The following is a 19,579-nucleotide window of genomic DNA, read 5'->3' as shown; positions in this document are numbered from 1 at the left end:
TACAAAGTTCCAGCACTGCATGACTTACAGAAAATTGCTATTTTTGTTTATACCCAATTGGCAACAGAGCTTAGGAAGATTTAAATTGTAGCTGAAGCACTTGTAGCTAAGTATAAATGCCGTTTGAATCCATTGATACGTGTCTAGTGTGACTTTGTGAACTCTTTATGGAGGAGAACTAAATCTCAGTCATTGCAGTTCTCCGTTAGCCCCGAGGGAGCCTCGGTTATGTTACCATCGGGCAGGAGGGAACCCAAGCTCTGCCAACACGTGCACGTATATATGTTCCTGTATCCATGTACAGGACACATAGTAGAGGCAACAGGGCCTTTTATGCTGTCATGAATATGTGTACAAATATGAATAATCTGATGTTTCTTGAGCAAGATAATTATGCTTAATAACCTATATATTCAGAGTAATTGTTATCAATAGTGTTCATTTGTGTATATGGCATAATTTAATGAGTATTTTTAATTGATATTCCTGTGGCATCTTCCCTGTGCTGTGATTAGACTGGGATTTTCATATCTACACTGTTTCATTTATTGCTAACTAGTAATTTACGTCTAATAGCCTTTTTTTCTGTTCTCGCCTTTTTTTTTATTTTTAATTAGAGGAGATCTTGAAGACTCATATTGCTCATTGGTGGTCTCCTGATGGCACCAGGTTAGCATATGCAACAATTAATGCCTCCAGAGTCCCCACCATGGAGATCCCGGTATACACCGGCAGCCTTTACCCTACGGTTAAAGTGTATCATTATCCAAAGGTAAGGGAAAATACAACAAACAGTCCTGTTGTTCTATGAAAAAAAAAATTATTTTTTTTTTCCAGTAGGCTCAGACAGGAGACTGTATAATAGTGCACATTCATAGGCAATGAAAATAAACAGATCTAAGGGAAGATCAGCTGTTCCCCAGTGAATGGGGTCTTCATTACTCTTTAGTTGCATTTGTAAAATTGCAGTTTTCTGATTCGAGTATTAGTCATTCTAAATATAATGAAAATAAAATTTAAAAATGCTTGCTTTGTACCCACACAAAAGCAATTTTGCTTCCATGCTAAATACGTGTCTGAGAGTTTGGAAGCCAGCATTACTGCATTTAGATACAGTTCCTTTTATATAGAATGAAAATGTAGTATTTGGGCTTCCTTAGAATATCCAACGCCTAATGTCAGAGGAGCTAGTCTGATTTTGGAGACATGTTGTGCCTGATCCTTGCAAAGAACACAGTGAAAGACAGAAAAGAGATAAGAGCCAATCTCTCCTTGATTGCAGAGACCCGTACAGCAGTCCTGCAGCGGGTACACAGCACCAGCGCAGCTCTCTACCGGTATTGACACGCTGCTGCTGTTATTGCTGTAATTTTCTACTATAAGAGTACAGAAGTGCACTGTGCTGCAGTCATTTCTTCTGGGTGTCTCGCTTTAGGCACTGATTACCTCACATGTTGGTCCAAATTGAACCATAATTTAACAGGAGAGTTATCCACATATATGCAGGTTCTGTGGAAAGTAACAGTGATTCAGCAGGGGATGCCCTTTCCTACAATACAAAATGAATCAGTATTTTACTATGTCTACCATCATCCTGTTAGACAACCTTTTACGAGAAGACACATAAAATAGCGATATTTCTAGTCGCCATGAAAAGTAGCATCTTTTACCAGGGCTAGAGGTGTCCTAAGTAAAATTACCCCTTGGTTGTGCCTACCAACCTCTCCATACCTCTGTGCCACATCACTACAGTTGCAGTTTTCCTGTGAACAACTGCAGCAGTCCAGTCCCTTATACAATGGGAGTGCCTTTTATAATCTATGGGGATTATAAAACGATAAATCAAAACCATTCTGTGTTGTTTAAGACATGGTAATTTATTCTTATTTTAAAATCCAGGCTGGAATGGAAAATCCAACTATTTCTTTGCATGTGATTGGTCTGAATGGACCTACCCATGACCTGGAAATGACTCCCCCCGACGATCAGAGAATGAGGTAGGTGCTTTCTTGCCCTGGGATGCTGGGCCCCGTTTCTGTCCGGGATTTAAATCAGTCCCTGACTTTTTTCAAAAGCATTTTACAGTGTCTTTCTCTGCCACTATCAAGGAGTTTCTTTTTGTGTAAATCTGTTCAAAGTTTTTCAAATTATTTTGCTTCTTACATGTATTTTTATAGAAATAGTTCTTAGGGCAAGCATATTTTAGAAATTGGCCTGCAATTCAGCCAACTACTTAGACACCCATTTCTAATTAAGTAAGCGCTTAAGTCTGCATTCAGCAAGAGTTTAAAAGTTTGGCTTGGACTTCAGCGTGTGGTCAAAGCTTGAGCTACGTTTATGGGTCTGTGAACAGTTGAAAGGAAGATCACGTTGTTCAGGAGAGGAGCAGCTTTAGGTAGTGCATGGCACTCCTCCCTGCAAAGCTCGGAGATTAAAATCCAAATCCAAATTTCAGTAACTTTGATTTAAACTTGAAATAGCTTTATAGCAGGCCAAGAGAAATCAGACTCTGCTTCTACATCTGAAGTATCCATAGTGACCCCTCCAAATGTAATGCTGCAAGATTATCTTTCCCAGCCACATCACTTGCTCTTGTAGGAGCATCCAACCAACATGCATGCTCACCTTTTTTTAATGATTGCCAAATTAGATTGCTGGATCTGTAATTCCAGTGCCAATAAAGATAGAGGTAGAGCACAGAGCTAATGAAACAGGGCAGGTTGGAGGGCAGGGGAGGGTGCAGGGGTGATCTTCATTATGCATGGTAAATACATAAGGCCTGTGGATAGGCTGTGTAGTCACCTGATGAGAGGATACTAAACCAGTGAGATCATTTATGGTGGGAGTTGCCTTTCTTTGCTAGGAAAGCTAGTGTCAGCCTCAGAACATGTTTTCACTGAGTAACTCTGAAATACCGCAATTCAAATCCACTTATGCAACAAAAGAGGTATGACCTGTGAACAAACCAAATGGGCATTACTGCACTTGCCTTTCAAAAAAACAGCTTCAGATCTGTATACAGCAGGCAGCAATTCAGGATGACAGTATCCCCATCACAGTGTCCCAACCACAGTATTAGAACTGCGGCTCCTGGACAATATCACTTTTCTGTTGCTAGCATACTCTGTAAACAGAGAGACTCAGAAACAGTTTAGTTAAAGTAATAACTTCAGACTGCAGGATCCAAGTGTTGTTAATAAATTTGTCCTATATGGTTATGGGTGGCTGTAATTTATTTGGTTGCAATCAATATTGTAAAATGATGGAAGATATATCATAATTAATTAGTCTCCGTATATTTCATCAAAACCATGGCAATTTTCATCCCTAGGGCATGATATAAGTAGTGCTGCTAGAGCAATAGGCGTGCATTTTCATTATGCATATGTTTTCTGAAATGAGAGGATTAGTGTGATAACATTTCATTAAAAAAGACAAGAGGGGTGTACCATACAGTTAGTTACAGAAGGGACTTTCAAAGAAGCAGGGGAAGCTGGTGATAAGGATCTTCAAGCAGAGCGGTCCTATCATCTGAAGCATTTCAGTGTGCCCAATCTGTTCACGCAGATGATATATGGACAGAGTGGTACTTCCTGGTGTTCTCTTTAGCTGGAGCAAAGTGTTTTAGTACAATTAATAAAGCTGAGAATAAAGTGGAGATATGCCAGGGTCTTTTTTCTTTCAAAATTAAAGGAAGTCAGAAATTTTCCACAGAATTGGGATATTTTTCAGTTTAAAAAAAAAAAAAAAAAGCAAAGCTGATGATGGGAAAACATATTTGGGGGGAAAATGTACAATTCTGATAATTTTTCCTTTTTAAAAATCTTGTATTCTGAGCATTTTTTGCCAAATTTTCTCCAATGCCATGCTTTTCTGTGAGAAAAAGAAAGTGAAGTGAAGGGAAGGGGTGGAATTTGCAGGGAAAGAAAAAGTATTATAGCATTTAATGCCTGACAGGCGTTTTTTATTTTGGTGAAAACCATTGGACCCCAAGAGTTACATCAGCAGGTGGTCAGAATTGGACCACGATCCAATTTATTTCCCACATCATATTTGCATCCCAGGTGGCAAATTAAAGAAAGATGTTATCTCCCCTGAATGCAGAAATCGTCACTGGTCCTTGCATAGGACATGAACAAATAAATAATGGAGAAACTCAGACAGCTCAAGTCTGGATCAGAGGCAGGAGCCGGCTGTGCCCCAGGGACCATGGGCTGGGCTGCTGCCTCTCACTTGGCCACATAATGTATCATTGTCTGTTCTTTGTGGTGTTTATGGCTTTATTACTGTTGTCATACTTTCAGTATTCATATTTTAGATTCATACCTCATATTTTAGATTCATACCTCCAAAAAGCAGCCAAGTAAAGCTAGGTTATGAATAAGGGCACTGCACAATAACCAGTCTCAGATGACTGCAAACCCAACCACCACCGTCTTTACTGGGATGGGGAAATACATTGCAAAGCTCAGCTTAGCTGCACCCTTCCTGAAGGAGCTCAGACAAGTTATTCCTTTCCTTTGGGAGGGTGTAATCTGCCCTGAAGTGGATGTCTACAAACAAAGTGGTCGGGCACCTGCTGGTCTAGATTTCGCTCTATGGGAAGAAATAGGTTCTCCTTAAATCAGCTCCGTATAAAATCTGGGACAGGTCAGGCGAAGAGGGCTTGGGAAATGCACTGACTCCCCGTTTCTCTCCACTGGCTGCTCAATCAGTGCAGCTGCTGGAGCTGCAAGTGTTTAAAATTAACTGAGATTAATCACACCTTATTGTCTCATTTTCCTCTGCAAAATGGGAAACATAAAACTTGGTTGTCCTACAGAAGAGGTGTGAAGTGAAGTAAATTAAAGACTCCACACTACTCTGAGACTAGAATAATAACTATAAAAGTATCTGCAGTTGTCTGCTGGCTGGGGTATCTGTGGGCTTGATGACTGGGAGAGGCTTCAGAGAGAAATTGAGACTCCATGCCCATTGCCAGGGTGGTAGGGAAGACAATGTTTGACCTAAAATAATAATTAAAAGTTCCTGAGAAAGAACTGTGGCTCCTGTGTTCAAACAGCGAGAGAGATGTAAAAATTGAATATATGTCTTTCAAACTTTAAATTGGATTTATGGAAAAAATGCTCTAAGCCACAATATGTACTATATTCACATTCCTTTTTTGGGGAGACTGAATCTGCTCAGTTAATTTTGGAGAGAAAGAAGAGATGGTTTTACAGTTTAATTTTGCTTTGTTGTTTTTTTCCTCTTAGGGCCTATGCTGTTGCTGATAAAGAGTAAAATTACAATTTTATTTCAGGCACTGAATTTTCAGACTGCTGTTGTCTCACCTGCAAGTATCCTTCCTTCCAGTGCAGTGGATGCAATCGTTGAGGTCTTTTGTTATTTTTCCACAGCCAAATTCAGGCACTAAATATTACTGAAAACTACAAAATCAATTTCCAACTTGTTATTTTGCTAGACAAACGGGCCTTTGTTGCTTTTGCCCTTTCTCTTCCGTATATGCAGGAGCACTTGCCAGAACAAAAAGTACTCTCCAGTGACACAGCATATTAATTCCAATGAGAGCAACAATTCCTTATACATATTTTATAGCAAACAAATGAACTATTAAATTTTTTATGGACTGTATGCTGTGAAAAGTCATATTATAATTTAAGGGTGTCTTTGGCCCACATAGCCCAGCAGTATATTATAACATCACCAGCTTTGTCAGCTCAGCCAGAGTTTTACCCTACAGATAAAGTGGTGAAGCCCTGAATTGCTGCAGAGGTGGACATCTGTGAGTACCACCGCAGACTGGGTCTGAGAACGCGACCATCGGTGTATTTATTCGTGATCCTGTATTTTCCAGCCCAGCCCAGCCCAACCTAAGGGGTTCCATTGCTCGCTATTGCACAGGACTTTTCCTAAAGATATTGATTACAGGGCTGTGCAGCCCACACTGGTGATTTACTCCAAGTATTATCACAACCTGATATCACATCCAGCAATAGAGGATGGTACAGGGAATGTGGGATGGCAGTTTTGCCAATGCAAACTGTCACATCTCTGCTGATCGTCTTTATGGCAACCAGCTGCATCTGCTTTACAGAAACACTGTGTCTCTCTAAACTATACCCTTCTTGCCTTTTTCCTTTTAATACAACACTCATGGATATTTTGGTGTGTAGTGGGCATATTTAGAGGCCATTAACTCTTCATAAGCATAAAGAATCCAACCACTGGCAGTGATGGTTCTGAGTCAGCCAGTTAGTGTGCACAGAATGGAAATTGTTTGCAATTCCTTTTCCACCTGTGCATAAATTTGTAGCTCCAGGCATTTCAATCCTTCTTGGAAGACGGAATAGCTTGAAAGATTCTTTATCTCTGCATTCGTCTCTTCTTTGAAAATGACTTTCAGAAGTGGCAGATAAAACACTTGCCCAGCCCTAAAAATGTCATTTTTAGGGGTTGAAATCCATACATAAGGCAGCCTAGAGACATCAAGACACAGCTTTCTTAATAACCAGACATCTCTCCTGGACCATTTGCCTGCAGCAGCCTTCAACTTCTCTGCCACGTGGCAATTCATTAGGATGTCAGTATTGTGATTTCTTTTATGTATGTCTGTGTTTGCAGGGACTACTATATAACCATGGTGAAATGGGCAACCAGCACCAAGGTGGCAGTAAACTGGCTGAACAGGGCCCAGAACGTGTCTATCCTGACGCTGTGCGACGCCACCACGGGAGTCTGCACAAAGGTAGAAGAGATGAGCCAAATGGTCGTTTGCCATCGGTTTTCATAACCCACGCAAGGAGAAAGTATTTCAGTTACTTTACCTGGCAACAAATCAGCTGGCACACATTTATTTAGGCAGACATAGAATATAAACAATGTTTGCAATATTTACTTTTTTTTTTTTTTTTTTACACCTTCTAGAAAGCCAGGAACACTCTGTGTGTGTGTGTGTGTGTGTAAGAGAGTGATTACTTGTCTTGAAATAACTGTATACATGCACAAGCACACACACACATCAACAGTTTGTAATCTGAATATCTTTGCAACATTCTAGTTTAATGGCATTATATATATTTTTTATATATATATACACACACACACATATATATATACACACAGAGGTGCTATGCTGGACCTAGAGGTGCTACGCTGGACCTTGTTCTCACCAACAAGGAGGGGCTGGTGGGGAATGTGAGGCTCAAGGGCAGCCCGGGCTGCAGTGACCACAAAATGGTGGAGTTCAGGATCCTTAGGGCAGCGAGGAGGGCGCACAGCAAGCTCACTCCCCTGGACTTCAGGAGAGCAGGCTTTGGCCTCTTCAAGGATCTGCTTGGTAGAGTGCCATGGGACAAAGCCCTGGAGGGAAGAGGGGCCCAAGAAAGCTGGGTAATATTCAAGGATCGACTCCTTCAAGCTCAGGAGCGATGCATCCCAACAAAGAGGAAGTCAGGCAAAGATGCCAGGAGGCCTGCATGGATGAACAAGGAGCTCCCGGACAAACTCAAACACAAAAAGGAGGCCTACAGAGGGTGGAAGCAAGGACAGGTAGCCTGGGAGGAATACAGAGAAATTGTCCGACCAGCCAGGGATCAGGTTAGGAAAGCTAAAGCCCTGATAGAATTAAATCTGGCCAGGGACGTCAAAGGCAACAAGAAAAGATTCTATAGGTACATCGGGGATAAAAGGAAGACGAGGGAAGATGCGGGCCCTCTCTGGAACAAAATGGGAGACCTGGTTACCCGGGACACAGAGAAGGCTGAGGTACTCAATGACTGTTTTGCCTCGGTCTTCACCGGCAAGTGCTTGAGCCTCACCACCCAAGCCGCAGAAGGCAAAGGCGGGGACTGGGAGAATGAAGAGCCGCCCACTGTGGGACAAGATCAGGTTCGAGACCATCTAAGGCACCTGAAGGTGCACATGTCCATGGGACCCGATGAGATCCATCTGCGGGTCCTGAAGGAACTGGTGGATGAAGTTACTAAGCCACTATCCATCATACTTGAGAAGTCGTGGCAGTCCAGTGAAGTTCCCACTGACTGGAAAAGGGGAATCATAACCCCCATTTTTAGAAAGGGAAAAAAGGAAGACACAGGGAACTACAGGCCAGTCAGTCTCACGTCTGTGCCTGGGAAGATCATGGAACAGATCCTCCTGGAAGCTCTGCTAAGGCACATGGAGGACAGGCAGGTGATTCGAGACAGCCAGCATGGCTTCACCAAGGGCAAGTCCTGCCTGACTAACCTAGTGGCCTTCTATGATGGAGTGACTACATCAGTGGACACGGGATGGGCTACAGATGCCATCTATCTGGACCTCTGTAAGGCCTTTGACACGGTCCCCCACAACATCCTTCTCTCTAAACTGGAGAGGTATGGATTTGATGGGTAGACTGTCCGGTGGGTGAGGAATTGGTTAGATGGTCACATCCAGAGGGTAGTGGTCAACGGCTCAATGTCCAGATGGAGACTGGTGACAGGTGGCGTCCCGCAGGGGTCCGTATTGGGACCGGTACAGTTTAATGTCTTCATCAATCAACATAGACAGTGGGATCGAGGGCACCCTCAGCAAGTTTGCAGATGACACCAAGCTGAGTGGTGCGGTCGACGCACCAGAGGGATGGGATGCCATCCAGAGGGACCTGGACAAGCTCGAGAAGTGGGCCCGTGTGAACCTCATGAGGTTTAACAAGGCCAAGTGCAAGGTCCTGCACCTGGGTCGGGGCAACCCCCAGTATCAGTACAGGCTGGGGGATGAAGGGATTGAGAGCAGCCCTGACGAGAAGGACTTGGGGGTACTGGTGGATGAAAAGCTGGACATGAGCCAGCAATGTGCGCTCACAGCCCAGAAGGCCAATCGTGTCCTGGGGCTGCATCCAAAGCAGCGTGGCCAGCAGGTCGAGGGAGGGGATTCTGCCCCTCTACTCTGCTCTGGGGAGACCCCACCTGGAGTCCTGCATCCAGCTCTGGAGCCCTCAGCATAAGAAAGACACGGACCTGTTGGAGCGGGTCCAGAAGAGGCCCAGGAAAATGATCAGGGGGATGGAACACCTCTCCTGTGAAGAAAGGCTGAGAGAGTTGGGGTTGTTCAGCCTAGAGAAGAGAAGGCTTTGGGGAGACCTTATTGCAGCCTATCAGTACTTCAAGGGGGCTTCTAAAAAAGATGTCGGCAAACTTTTTAGCAGGGCCTGTTGCGACAGGACAAGGAGGAATGGCTTTAAACTAACGGGGGGTAGGTTTAGACTAGATCTGAGGAAGACGTTTTTTTGCACTGAGGGTGGTGAAGCACTGGCACAGGTTGCCCAGAGAGGTGGTGGCTGCCCCATCCCTGGAAACATTCCAGGTCAGGTTGGACGGGGCTCTGAGCAACCTGATCTAGTTGAAGATGTCCCTGCCCACAGCAGGGGGGTTGGACTAGATGACCTTTAGAGGTCCCTTCCAACCCAAACTATTCTATGATTCTATGGTTGATGGCATTAAAAATGGCTTATGCTTGTCTACCCACATTTTAATTGTAGTTAATTAATCCCTTCTATAGACACACTAATGTAATGGTGTATTGATATAACCTGTGTAAGTATTAGCAGATACCATCTTTTAAACTGGCGTAGGTGTTTCCACAGTAGAAAATGATATATCCATCCCTTGAAAAAATGATGCAATACTGTGCATAGAGCACAGTGCAGAGTCTTTTCTTAACAACTTTCATTTCAACCTTTATTTATTTTTTAACAAGCTTTATTTCTTTGGGGAATAATATATCTTGTGGATTTATGTGTTTTGTCTGTATGAGTAAAATGCTTTCTTGATTGAGTGCCTGCTTATTTATCAGAGGGGAAAGACAAGGAGAGCAGCCACTGGATTACACTCCTGAAGCACATGTTTAAATAGTTTCTTTGTTTTTCTGAACAACTTTTCAGATTCAGTCCAGCTGCTTCCTGCACTGATAGCAGAATGTAATACATGAAGTATGGTATTAATGATCTTCTTCTGTTTTAGAAACATGAAGATGAAAGTGAAGGCTGGCTGCACAGACAGGTAATAGTGATCTCTTTGTGGTCAAGTTTTTGGTAGGTTTTTTGTTTCATTGTTTTTCCCCAAAGAGAAAAACTGATTTCCAGACCTGAGAAAGATACGTGGAAGATGGCATGATTTGTATTACAGAAAAGAGTTTCTCAGTAATAAACAAGTTCTTATTGAAGATGCCATCTTCTCTGGTAGGTCCCATAGTTCTTAGCCTGCAGTTTACTTGGATTTAAAAGAGATGAAAAGCTGACGCTGGTGGAAATTTACCCACTGACAGTATCTGTGTATGACTCATCAACCTCAGAGGTAGTCCTTCATACCCTGCTTTGAGACTGATGATGATTTTAAGCAGTACAGTGGTTGTTTTCTGGTCTTCTAGACAAGAAAGAAGTCCACTGTTGAAAACAGAAGATCAAAGGTCATTTTATTAAGAAGGCCTATGTCCATTCAAAGTCAAAATCATGCAGATAGGACTTTTAAGTCACTTAAGCTAAATTTGACAATTTTTTCTGTGTTACTCTGCAGCTATTTGGAGATGTAGGAAAGGGGGAAAATGAAATTATATTGTCGATGGGGCAGTTAAAACAACAAGGGCTTATGTGGAGCACAAGAATGGGGAGAAACTGCCTGATGGAGTTTAATATCCTGTTTTAACAGACAACTGTGTCACATCATTCTTCTGACACTGTAACTTCTGTGCAATATTATTACTTTGTATGGCTACGTGCTCTCACCCCCCAAATAAAATAAAACAAAGATGAAAATAAATGCTGAAAAAAAATAGCTATAGAAAATAGGATATAAAATTTAAACCCGCAAGAAGTTTTGATTTATGGGATTTTTCTGTTCTTTTTTCTTTTTTTCTTTTTTTTTTTTTTTTTTTTGAAAAGGGGTTTTTCTTTCAACATATGTCTATATAAAACCTGTAGATTTCCAGCATGTAAATCTCTGGAAGATCATTTATAACACTTCCCCAGGAGTCAGTTTGTGAAGTGATCTCATATTTGATTAAGCTGTTCTTGAGAGAGAAGCTGCTGATACCAATTCAGCCAAAACACTGAGCTGGTTTTCGTGGGATATGTGAATGCCAGACAGGGAGTAGCATGTCAGATAAAGATCTTGTACTACATTTTCCAAGTGCAGATTTAAAATATTTCACATTTTTGTCACAGCTTGTTCAGAGGATCCAAGAACCTGTAGAAACCACAGTGCATCAGATCACAGCATGGACAATGATCTCCTCTCTCCCAGTGGCTGTCCTACAGCAATGGGCTATGTCTGATCCAGATAAAAGCTGATTTTACAGAGGAGAGAGATTTTGTGCTCCAAGCATTTCAAATAATCTTTTGGTGGTATACTCAGGTATAGAGTAAAAATGCTGCTGAAGTATTCTTTACATTCATAAGGACAGTGTTAGCTTGAGCAGAAAATAAAAGCTTAAAAGACAAACGAGTCAAGAGAAAATGAAATTGCCCATATTTTGTATCTTTAAAAAAAAAAAAGTACTTCACGGGATTCATTTATTTTCTAAATCCAGGGATAGTTTTAATCCTTTCACTGCTATTTACTGGGGCCTCCATCAATGCAGTACAGTAGAACTTGTGTTTTTACACTGCTGTGGTTCTTTAGTCATTTACCTGCTACATGGACTAGCATTAAAGGATGGTGTTTTGTCCTGAATAACTGTAGTAAATGATCTGCTAGTCTCTAACAGGCCTGCTCCAGGGAAATATAGTTTGTTTTACTGCATCTCCAAACATCATATACTTAGTCTGAGGTTAGAGAAGGATGTTCATTACAGCCAAATGAGTCTCAGTACTCAGTACTCAGTATTAAACTAAGATAACATTTGCTACGGACTTTGGAGATATTTGGTATTACTCTTCAAAAGCTTTTGTAAGAGTCTGAAGAATTATAGAACTCTTTTCCCTGCATTTCTGACAACAAAATTACTTAAAATTCTAGTTTTGACTGAATATATGATTACTAGTATAATTGTATTTTCTATATTTACCTTTTACTCTATGACACATTAATCTAGATAACTGGAAAGTTATTTTCATGGCATGTGTGTCTGACTGTGAGAATGATGTGAAAATGTTAAATGCTAGTGCGAGTCCCCTAACCTCTTTAAGGAGGAGATGAGTTGCACATTAGGCAGCTACTGAAGGAGCTCAGGAGTGTGACTCAGCTCAGGATGAAGACTCCTTGGTTGAGAGATTTTAATACAGTTATATGCATATGAGCCAGGTGCCCGATGCCCCTCTGTAGACAGCCAGTACGGTGAGCACTGTGGTCACATGGTCAATGATTCATGGTCACATGAGTATGATTCAGCCCACCCTGAAGAAGACACCCACTGCCTGGTTGGCCAACTTGTTCTGTGTGCTCCATTGACCAGACCTCCTTTTGAGAAGTACCCCAATTTTAAATCAATAGGACTGAGGAACCTAACTGCTTGCCTCATTCTTTAAAATACTCCTTCAAAGTACTCCATACACCAGTTTGAAAAGCAGTCAAGAGCTTTATCTTTTTCTTGGGAGATTAAGTATATCTGGTCTTCCTGTAATTGGGGCAAACTTCACAGTAGGCTGGGAGCAGGAGATGAGGAGAGAAAAACATCAGTATCAGAAGATACTCAACAGGGACATGAGGGAGTCTCCAAGGATGATAGAGTTGACTTTTTTCAGCTGTTTGAAATACTGGGAGTTCTGAGATAGGTCATATAACCCATGAATTTGAATTTTGTTCATGTTTTTAATAGTCTGTGTATGGAAGGTTATAGTAAATGATCTTGTGTTCCCTTCTGGGCTTAAGTTCATGAATGAATTTTATTCAGGTCTAAAAACTTTGGAGACCCTCTTCACAACATAGGCAGAATTTATTAATTAATAAATTACTCCAAGTACAATGAGAAATATACAGTATTTACAGAGGTTCTGCTAGAAAATATCTGTCACTTCTTGTCAGATGATATGACCAGAATTTTCAAACCTTTTGCACAAATAAGAACAGGCACATGTTCAGCGAAGCTGCCTAGGGATTTTGGAAGATTTTACTGCTTTTATTTATATATTTGCTTGTGCACTTCTGAGCATAAGAGCCAGACTGAACTTTACTCATACTTTTGCTTAAATATACAAATTCTTTGAAACAGTAATTATTAGTGTAAACAACTTTGTTTCAATTTTTGTGAAGAAGCCATTTTCCAATAGTGCCGGTTATGGTCATATACAGGCAATGAATCAGTAAGGGACAAATAAGACAATTTCTGAGCACCTGCTGAAGATAAACTTTACTGGCATTTTAATTGGCTTATTTATTTAATTGTGGATGTGGCCTGAACAAATTTAATTATAAACCAGGGTGCAATTCCCACTCCACCAAAGACTGTGGGCTTTGACATTGACATCAGCAGGACCAGGAGATTACCACAAAATTGTTTAGAGACATATAACCTCCAAAACTGCCTGCGTGGGCTGGCTGGCCTCCCCTGATAACAGTTCCTTTGGGTTGAGTTTTTCCAACTATTTCCCTAGTGTTTCAGATCACCTCGGTCTGAAAATAAAGACTTTTGCTCTGTCAAAAGGTTGAAAGGTTGAAAACCTCACACCATTTTTCTTTTATAACTCCCTTGTCTTAAAACTGACAGCATGATAACCCAGTAATGATTCTTTTACACACAGTTAACAGGCAGTATGAAATGAGATTCTTTTAAATAAAAACAGGGTTCAGAGAACCTTACAAACAGGACTGACTGTTTCACCCTGTAAAGCCCTTTTGTCACGTAACAACCCCATAACTGAGCTGAAGTTGCCCTAAAGACAAAGGATGAAGCAGAAATAGGACCCAAAGCCCCATAATTCAAATACTCAAATTCATCTGCCAGAGCTAACAAAGCAGCTTCTGGTTACAGCGTCTTTGGCACTTAAATGAAGAGTCTTGATTTCATCCAGTGGATTGATACCCAGAGACATGGACTCCTCTCCTCTCCAGTTTGATGACCCTGTATTTTGATGGCAGGTGCCCTGGCTTCAGAGATGGCCATTGATGTGGTGCACCCAACCACAGATGAGCATGGGGACAGGGATAGAGGATGAAGCTCAGCATTGTCCCAGGGGCTGAGTGTGGCAGGGGATGGAAAGAGTTCTTCCCCCTGCACCCAGAGGAGGAGGTGGCTTCATTGTCACAGTAATGCCCATGTGCATTTATAACACTTCGTTGCATTTCAATGAACTGTTTAACAAAATGCAAAGAGTTAAAAGGATTTATGTCACACCTATCTGTTTATCAGAGCTATTGCCCTGTGATACTTAAAGTATTGGAACATTTCCCTGAGAGAATAAATACCTACAGAGCAAAATCATTCATTCTGGGATCTGGGCAAAGGTGGATCAGAGAAAGTGGTTGCAGATCCAGTGATGCTCAGTGATCCCTCTCCAATACCTCTATAATACACTCTACCTTTTTTTTATTGCTATTCCTTGTTCCAGGACTTTCTGCCCTTCTCTAAGACCTACAGAAGCTCAGACTGCCCTTAGCATTGTCCCCCTCATGCATCCTGATTCTGTCAAACTTGGGATAAACCTCTGAGGCATTCCTTGGTTTCTTCTTCTCCTGACCATTTGCAGGTACACTGGCCTGTGTTGCACAACTCTGAACTCCAGCACTGATCCCTCCAGGAATCACGGTGCCCTCCAGCAGCCTCCCATCACCTTATCTCTTCCACCAAAGCTGAAGCCTTTGGTGGGACCATTTTGATACACAGCGATAAACAGGTTGCTGGAAAAGGAGTTGCTGCTGCTTTCTTTTACTGATAGTGATGCAGGTTGGTTAGTCCCACCAATTCCTTCTCCAGCCACAGGGTCATCCTTTGCTTAGTGATTATTCCTTCAACTCTGATGACTGGGTAGTCCTCAGCTCCAACCACCTATTTCCTTCTTCCTCCACCCTGGGGACAATCGCCCATCACAGGTGAGCAGCTCTGGGTAGATCTGCTTTCTGAACCAGGCCACTGCCTGTTCACACAGGTCCCAGAAAGGCAAATGGGATCAGGGACCCATGCTTAGTCAGATTTAAGCTTCAATTTAAGCTGCTGTAGAATCATACAGGAGTTACCTTACTAGTTTTCTTCTCTTATACTTGAGTCTGAGAGCACTGAGTTATTGCTACGTGTAGCTGACATGAGGACAGCTTTGTCCTTCATCTGCACAAAGCAGAGGATTTCTGGAAACTGGCCTTGACTGTTTGGGAAGAATTCATTTGTCTAAATACAGAGATCTAGCTGAACAAAAGACAAGAAGAGCCATAAGGACTTAAGAAGTGCCTTACCGAGCCTCACCGCTGTTTCCTCTGCTCCGTCATTCTGTCTTTAGCAGGCACAGCAGCTGATGGTATTTAAGGACAGTGTGTGAGCTGGCGGCTTTCCACAGTCCAGTCCTCTCATATTTCACCACCATCTACAATAAAAAGATTACAGACATTTGAGAATATATCCATGTTTGTTCCCTTTAGGATCTGTTAATGAATCATGATTATGTTCAATCCCTTTTTGCACCTTCTAATACCAGTTGCTTCCATAAACCTCCTGGAGCAAAAACTTCCAGAAATTCCCTAACTGCTGCACATGAAAAGTATCTTCTTTTACCAGTATTAAACTGATCTCCTCTTATTTTCAAGGTGGGCTCTTCTGTTTTAGTGTTGTGGGATTCAGTCAATAATAGTCAGCCAAAGGCTCAAACTGCTTGTATCACGTGCAGAATATTTTAATTACGTGCCCAGTGTAGCTCCCTACAGTATAAAATCCTGTTCAAAAAGCCTTTCAGCCTGACATCCCCGCCAGTTGCCATCCGGGATAAGTCACCATCTCTGTCAAGGTTTTAAACAAAGTTCTGGTTGTATTAATGCGTTGTCTTTCCAGCAACAAGAACATGCAAACAGGCTGTCTCATAACATCAGCCGAGTGCTAAAGCTTTGCATCTGTCATCCGTGCCGTGTACCTCCTTCCCCTGTAACTCTGAATGAACCTCAAACTAATCTGCACAACGCCTGCTCTCCCTGGCAGAGACATAGTGCTGGAATATATAATGCAGTAGGTGCAGATATAGAAATGTAGGGTGAACTCATTGCTATTTACCTCAGTAAAGGAAAACCTGTCGAGCAGAAGGTTTGCCCAAGTTATCATAGTTGGTTTTTTATGAGTTTTCTGCTGTCATGAAAGACATTTGGAAATAATATAGTTTCATGTTTCAAGTTCCAGAACAATGTCAGAAACAAATGAAACCATTATTTCATAGAGCTGCAACAAGCTGTAAATGGACATATTTTAAAAGATACTGAAAAACTAAGCAAGGGAAAATAAAAGGAAAAAACAAACTATTTGAACACCTAATGCAGTGTTGATAAATCTGATAAATAGTGGAAAAGGATTAATCAGTAGAGAACTGGGAGCAAAGGAACATACAAGAATAATGTGTTAGCTTATGAGAAATAGAAATGTTTATTTCTTTGCTGTAGGTGTTTGCATTAGCCATAAGTCTCCCTGTGCAATCAAGTTCTTGCTGGTTCAGTGTGGTATCTTGACATGTGCCAAGCAGAAAGCCAGGGTGTTTGATAAACACTGAACGAAAGGAGGACCCAGAAAAGGCTGAGCAACAATTTTCCTGTTGTCTGCCCTTGAAGACGAAGGAGCCATGAAGCTGCGCCAGGGCAGGCAGGGCTCAGCCGGTCCCCAGTAAAGCCTGATGTCACAGGAGAGGTTCAGCAGAGGTTCAGCTCTTGTTTTAGTCCCAACTATTCAAGATGCAGAGTAGAGGAGCTTCATCTAGCCAGTTCCCTTGGTACAGTGCTACTGTGTCACACCATATGGACCATCCTTCTGCTTTCCCTTGTAATCTGCTGTTCAACCATCTCTTGCAGTGGAGACTTCCCATGTGCCTCGGGGTTCCTGTAGAAAAAGAAAACAACGACCCTTCCAGGAAATGCTTGCTTGCCATATGTGGTGTTTGATTTCCTTCTGCTGAGTCTCTTCTGTCTCTGGTTGAAAGTTTTAGTCGCGCAATAGAAGTCAATCATCACATTCACCTGGGAGCTCTGTGTCAAGGACAGTTTTGCAAGATATCCTCCCCTTTGTAAATAATTCAGTGAAATAAGCAATTGTAAGAGAGTAGGAAAAGACAGCAGTCAGATGCTGTTAGTTGTGTTTCCTTGAAGACAGGAATAGATCAGTTCTTCCAACAGAGTAAACAGCGTTTGTCATACCTGTGCCAAGGAGGTTCAAACCATTTCCAAAGGCTTTATTCCAACTGCCCTGAGCAGTCAGCTGTCTATGTGCACTTTTTGCCTTGCAAATGGGAATTTACTTTATAGCCAAGGGACTCTCCTTACTGCCTGTCGCCCTGTCTTCCCACAGCTGAAAGGTGTCTGCTTTCCCGAGAGCACAAAAGCAATAATTTTCAAAACTTTCTCCAGTTTTCAGTGGGTTTTTTGTTTACCTCAGATTGCTGTTAAAGAGCACTCTCTATTTCAATGTGAATTAATTTCACAGGGTTTTGCAGTGCTGAGCAATTTTAAATACAATAAATTAACGGTAATACAACCCTTAAATTTGCTGCTTACAGAATGAAGAGCCGATTTTTTCCAAGAACGGTCGGAAGTTTTTCTTTGTCCGAGCCATTCCCCAGGGAGGACGCGGGAAGTTCTACCACATCGCCATGTCATCATCACAGGTGACTCACTCACTGCCACTGCTTTGGGACTCACCTGCAGTACAAAGCAATAAAAAGTAGTATCTCTGCTCATACCAGCAAGACTGGAAGGTATAAATGTAGAATGTGGGTCTTGTGCATAAAAGAAAACCTTCAGTGGTGGTTCATTGGGCATAAGGTAACATGAATTTCCAAATAAGATACTCGAAAGAAAAAGGTCAACCAACTGCCTCTTTCCAAACAATATCATTGCTTTGTTTTGTTTTTTTAATGCCTTCTTAGTTGTACATAAATAAGTAAATCCCTGTACTGCCATAGAGGATTAATCAGAAGCTCGTGGGCACGCTGGATTAGAGCAAGGTGTTTGAAGCTGTTCTGTGCTGAATTTATCCCACTATCTTCAGTGGAGTTATGGTTAAGACGATTCTGACTCCATATTACTTCTATGCCTGCAGATTCACAGAAATAGCAGGGGGAGGGGTGGAAATTGCAGACGCATGGTTTATTTTTAATAGGTAATGGAGTCAAAAGAGCTCCCTTTTTCAGCAGAGAAGCTTTGCTCAGGTATCTTCTTTTAAGAATAAAGAAATCTAATTCTCTTTTCTTTCTGGCAGCCCAATAGTAGCAGCGATACCTTACAGTCTATTACATCTGGTGATTGGGATGTGACAAAGATATTGGCATACGATGAAAAGAGGCATAAAATGTAAGTAAACTTTGGTCTGACAAATCAGTCTTCCCTTGTTTAGCCCTGGACTATAGGGTTAGTTACAATGGTGTTGTGTATGCATCTGAAATGTATGAGCAGAAGGAGATGGGGATAAGGCAGCAGGAGAAACTGCCTCCATTTTGGCTTAACCTCTCATACCATTCCATATATTTTGTCTTATTTTGGTTTTCTCTGCATAGTTCAAACCTTTCTTTCTGTGACTGTTACATTTGTGTAGAGGAGTGATTTCTCCTGCTACAGCTTCTGATATTAACCTCTGAAGTCTATTTTCATTGACGACCTAGATAGTCAGTTTTAAAAAGAATCCTTTATTGACCTGCAAAAATATCAGTGAATTAGAAAAAAAGTGTTTAGTTAGAATACCAAAAAAACCCCACCCTTCTTCACATTTGCCCTTTATGCTTGTAAAATAACTTCTGTAAATGTTTACTTTTTTAAATACATTTCAAGAAATTACATAATAAAATGTTTGAAAGGTTTTCTGGAATCAAATACCATAGATTCCTTTCCTGGCAAAGGATCAGCTGGATACAAGGCTCTCATCTCTCATTTTCTTAAGATCACTGAACAGCTGAGTAAAAAGCCTCTGGAATATGATAAACTTTGAATGATCATTAAGAGCACGATGCTCCTTCAAGGTTTTGAATGCCCTCAATTACGAATGACTTCAGTACAATATAAGGGTCTTTACCACTTGGCAGAACTAAGTAGCAAACTAGCACCAAAGTCTTGCATTTTAACTGTCCAGTCAAGCAGAAAATACCACATACAATTTGTGCAATCAAAATGTACATCTAGGCAACTGCAGCTCATTTGAAGCAGATTAGCTGGGCTGAATATCCTGCCTGACACGTTATTCACCCCACGGACGCTACATTTGCTCCTGTAGTCTGTCTTTATTTACATGAAATGCATCTGGGGGATCAATCTGGACCCTCAACGTTAGACTGAGGTTGGCCACCTCCTGCAGCACCTCTCTTGTTACCTTCAGAAGCTGTCACCGCACAACATGGCTTTTGCTGTTTAGCCAGAAAAGGAGTTCACCACAGTCTCAGAACAAAACAAGGACAATGAATTATTCTTCAACTTGATACCCTGTCTTCCCTGAAAGTCCA

The 19,579-nt window shown here is 41.6% G+C and overlaps 1 protein-coding gene across 3 annotated transcripts in view; it reads left to right on the top strand.

Moving 5' to 3' along the window:
• DPP6 (dipeptidyl peptidase like 6) overlaps positions 1 to 19,579 on the top strand; it is a 525,902-nt gene that overhangs the window by 463,100 nt on the left and 43,223 nt on the right. For all 3 annotated transcript variants that reach the window (XM_076331931.1, XM_076331929.1, XM_076331930.1), the window contains exons 9-14: positions 618 to 772; positions 1,900 to 1,997; positions 6,625 to 6,748; positions 10,002 to 10,040; positions 17,648 to 17,755; positions 18,349 to 18,440. In XM_076331931.1, coding sequence (XP_076188046.1) covers positions 618 to 772; positions 1,900 to 1,997; positions 6,625 to 6,748; positions 10,002 to 10,040; positions 17,648 to 17,755; positions 18,349 to 18,440 — 616 coding nt within the window. The remainder of the gene's footprint in view (positions 1 to 617; positions 773 to 1,899; positions 1,998 to 6,624; positions 6,749 to 10,001; positions 10,041 to 17,647; positions 17,756 to 18,348; positions 18,441 to 19,579) is intronic.

Source organism: Aptenodytes patagonicus, chromosome 2, assembly GCF_965638725.1.
Source record: "Aptenodytes patagonicus chromosome 2, bAptPat1.pri.cur, whole genome shotgun sequence".
Classification (NCBI taxonomy): domain Eukaryota; kingdom Metazoa; phylum Chordata; class Aves; order Sphenisciformes; family Spheniscidae; genus Aptenodytes; species Aptenodytes patagonicus.
The sequence above is the reverse complement of the archived record's forward strand: the minus strand, read 5'-3'. Positions and strand labels throughout refer to the sequence as shown.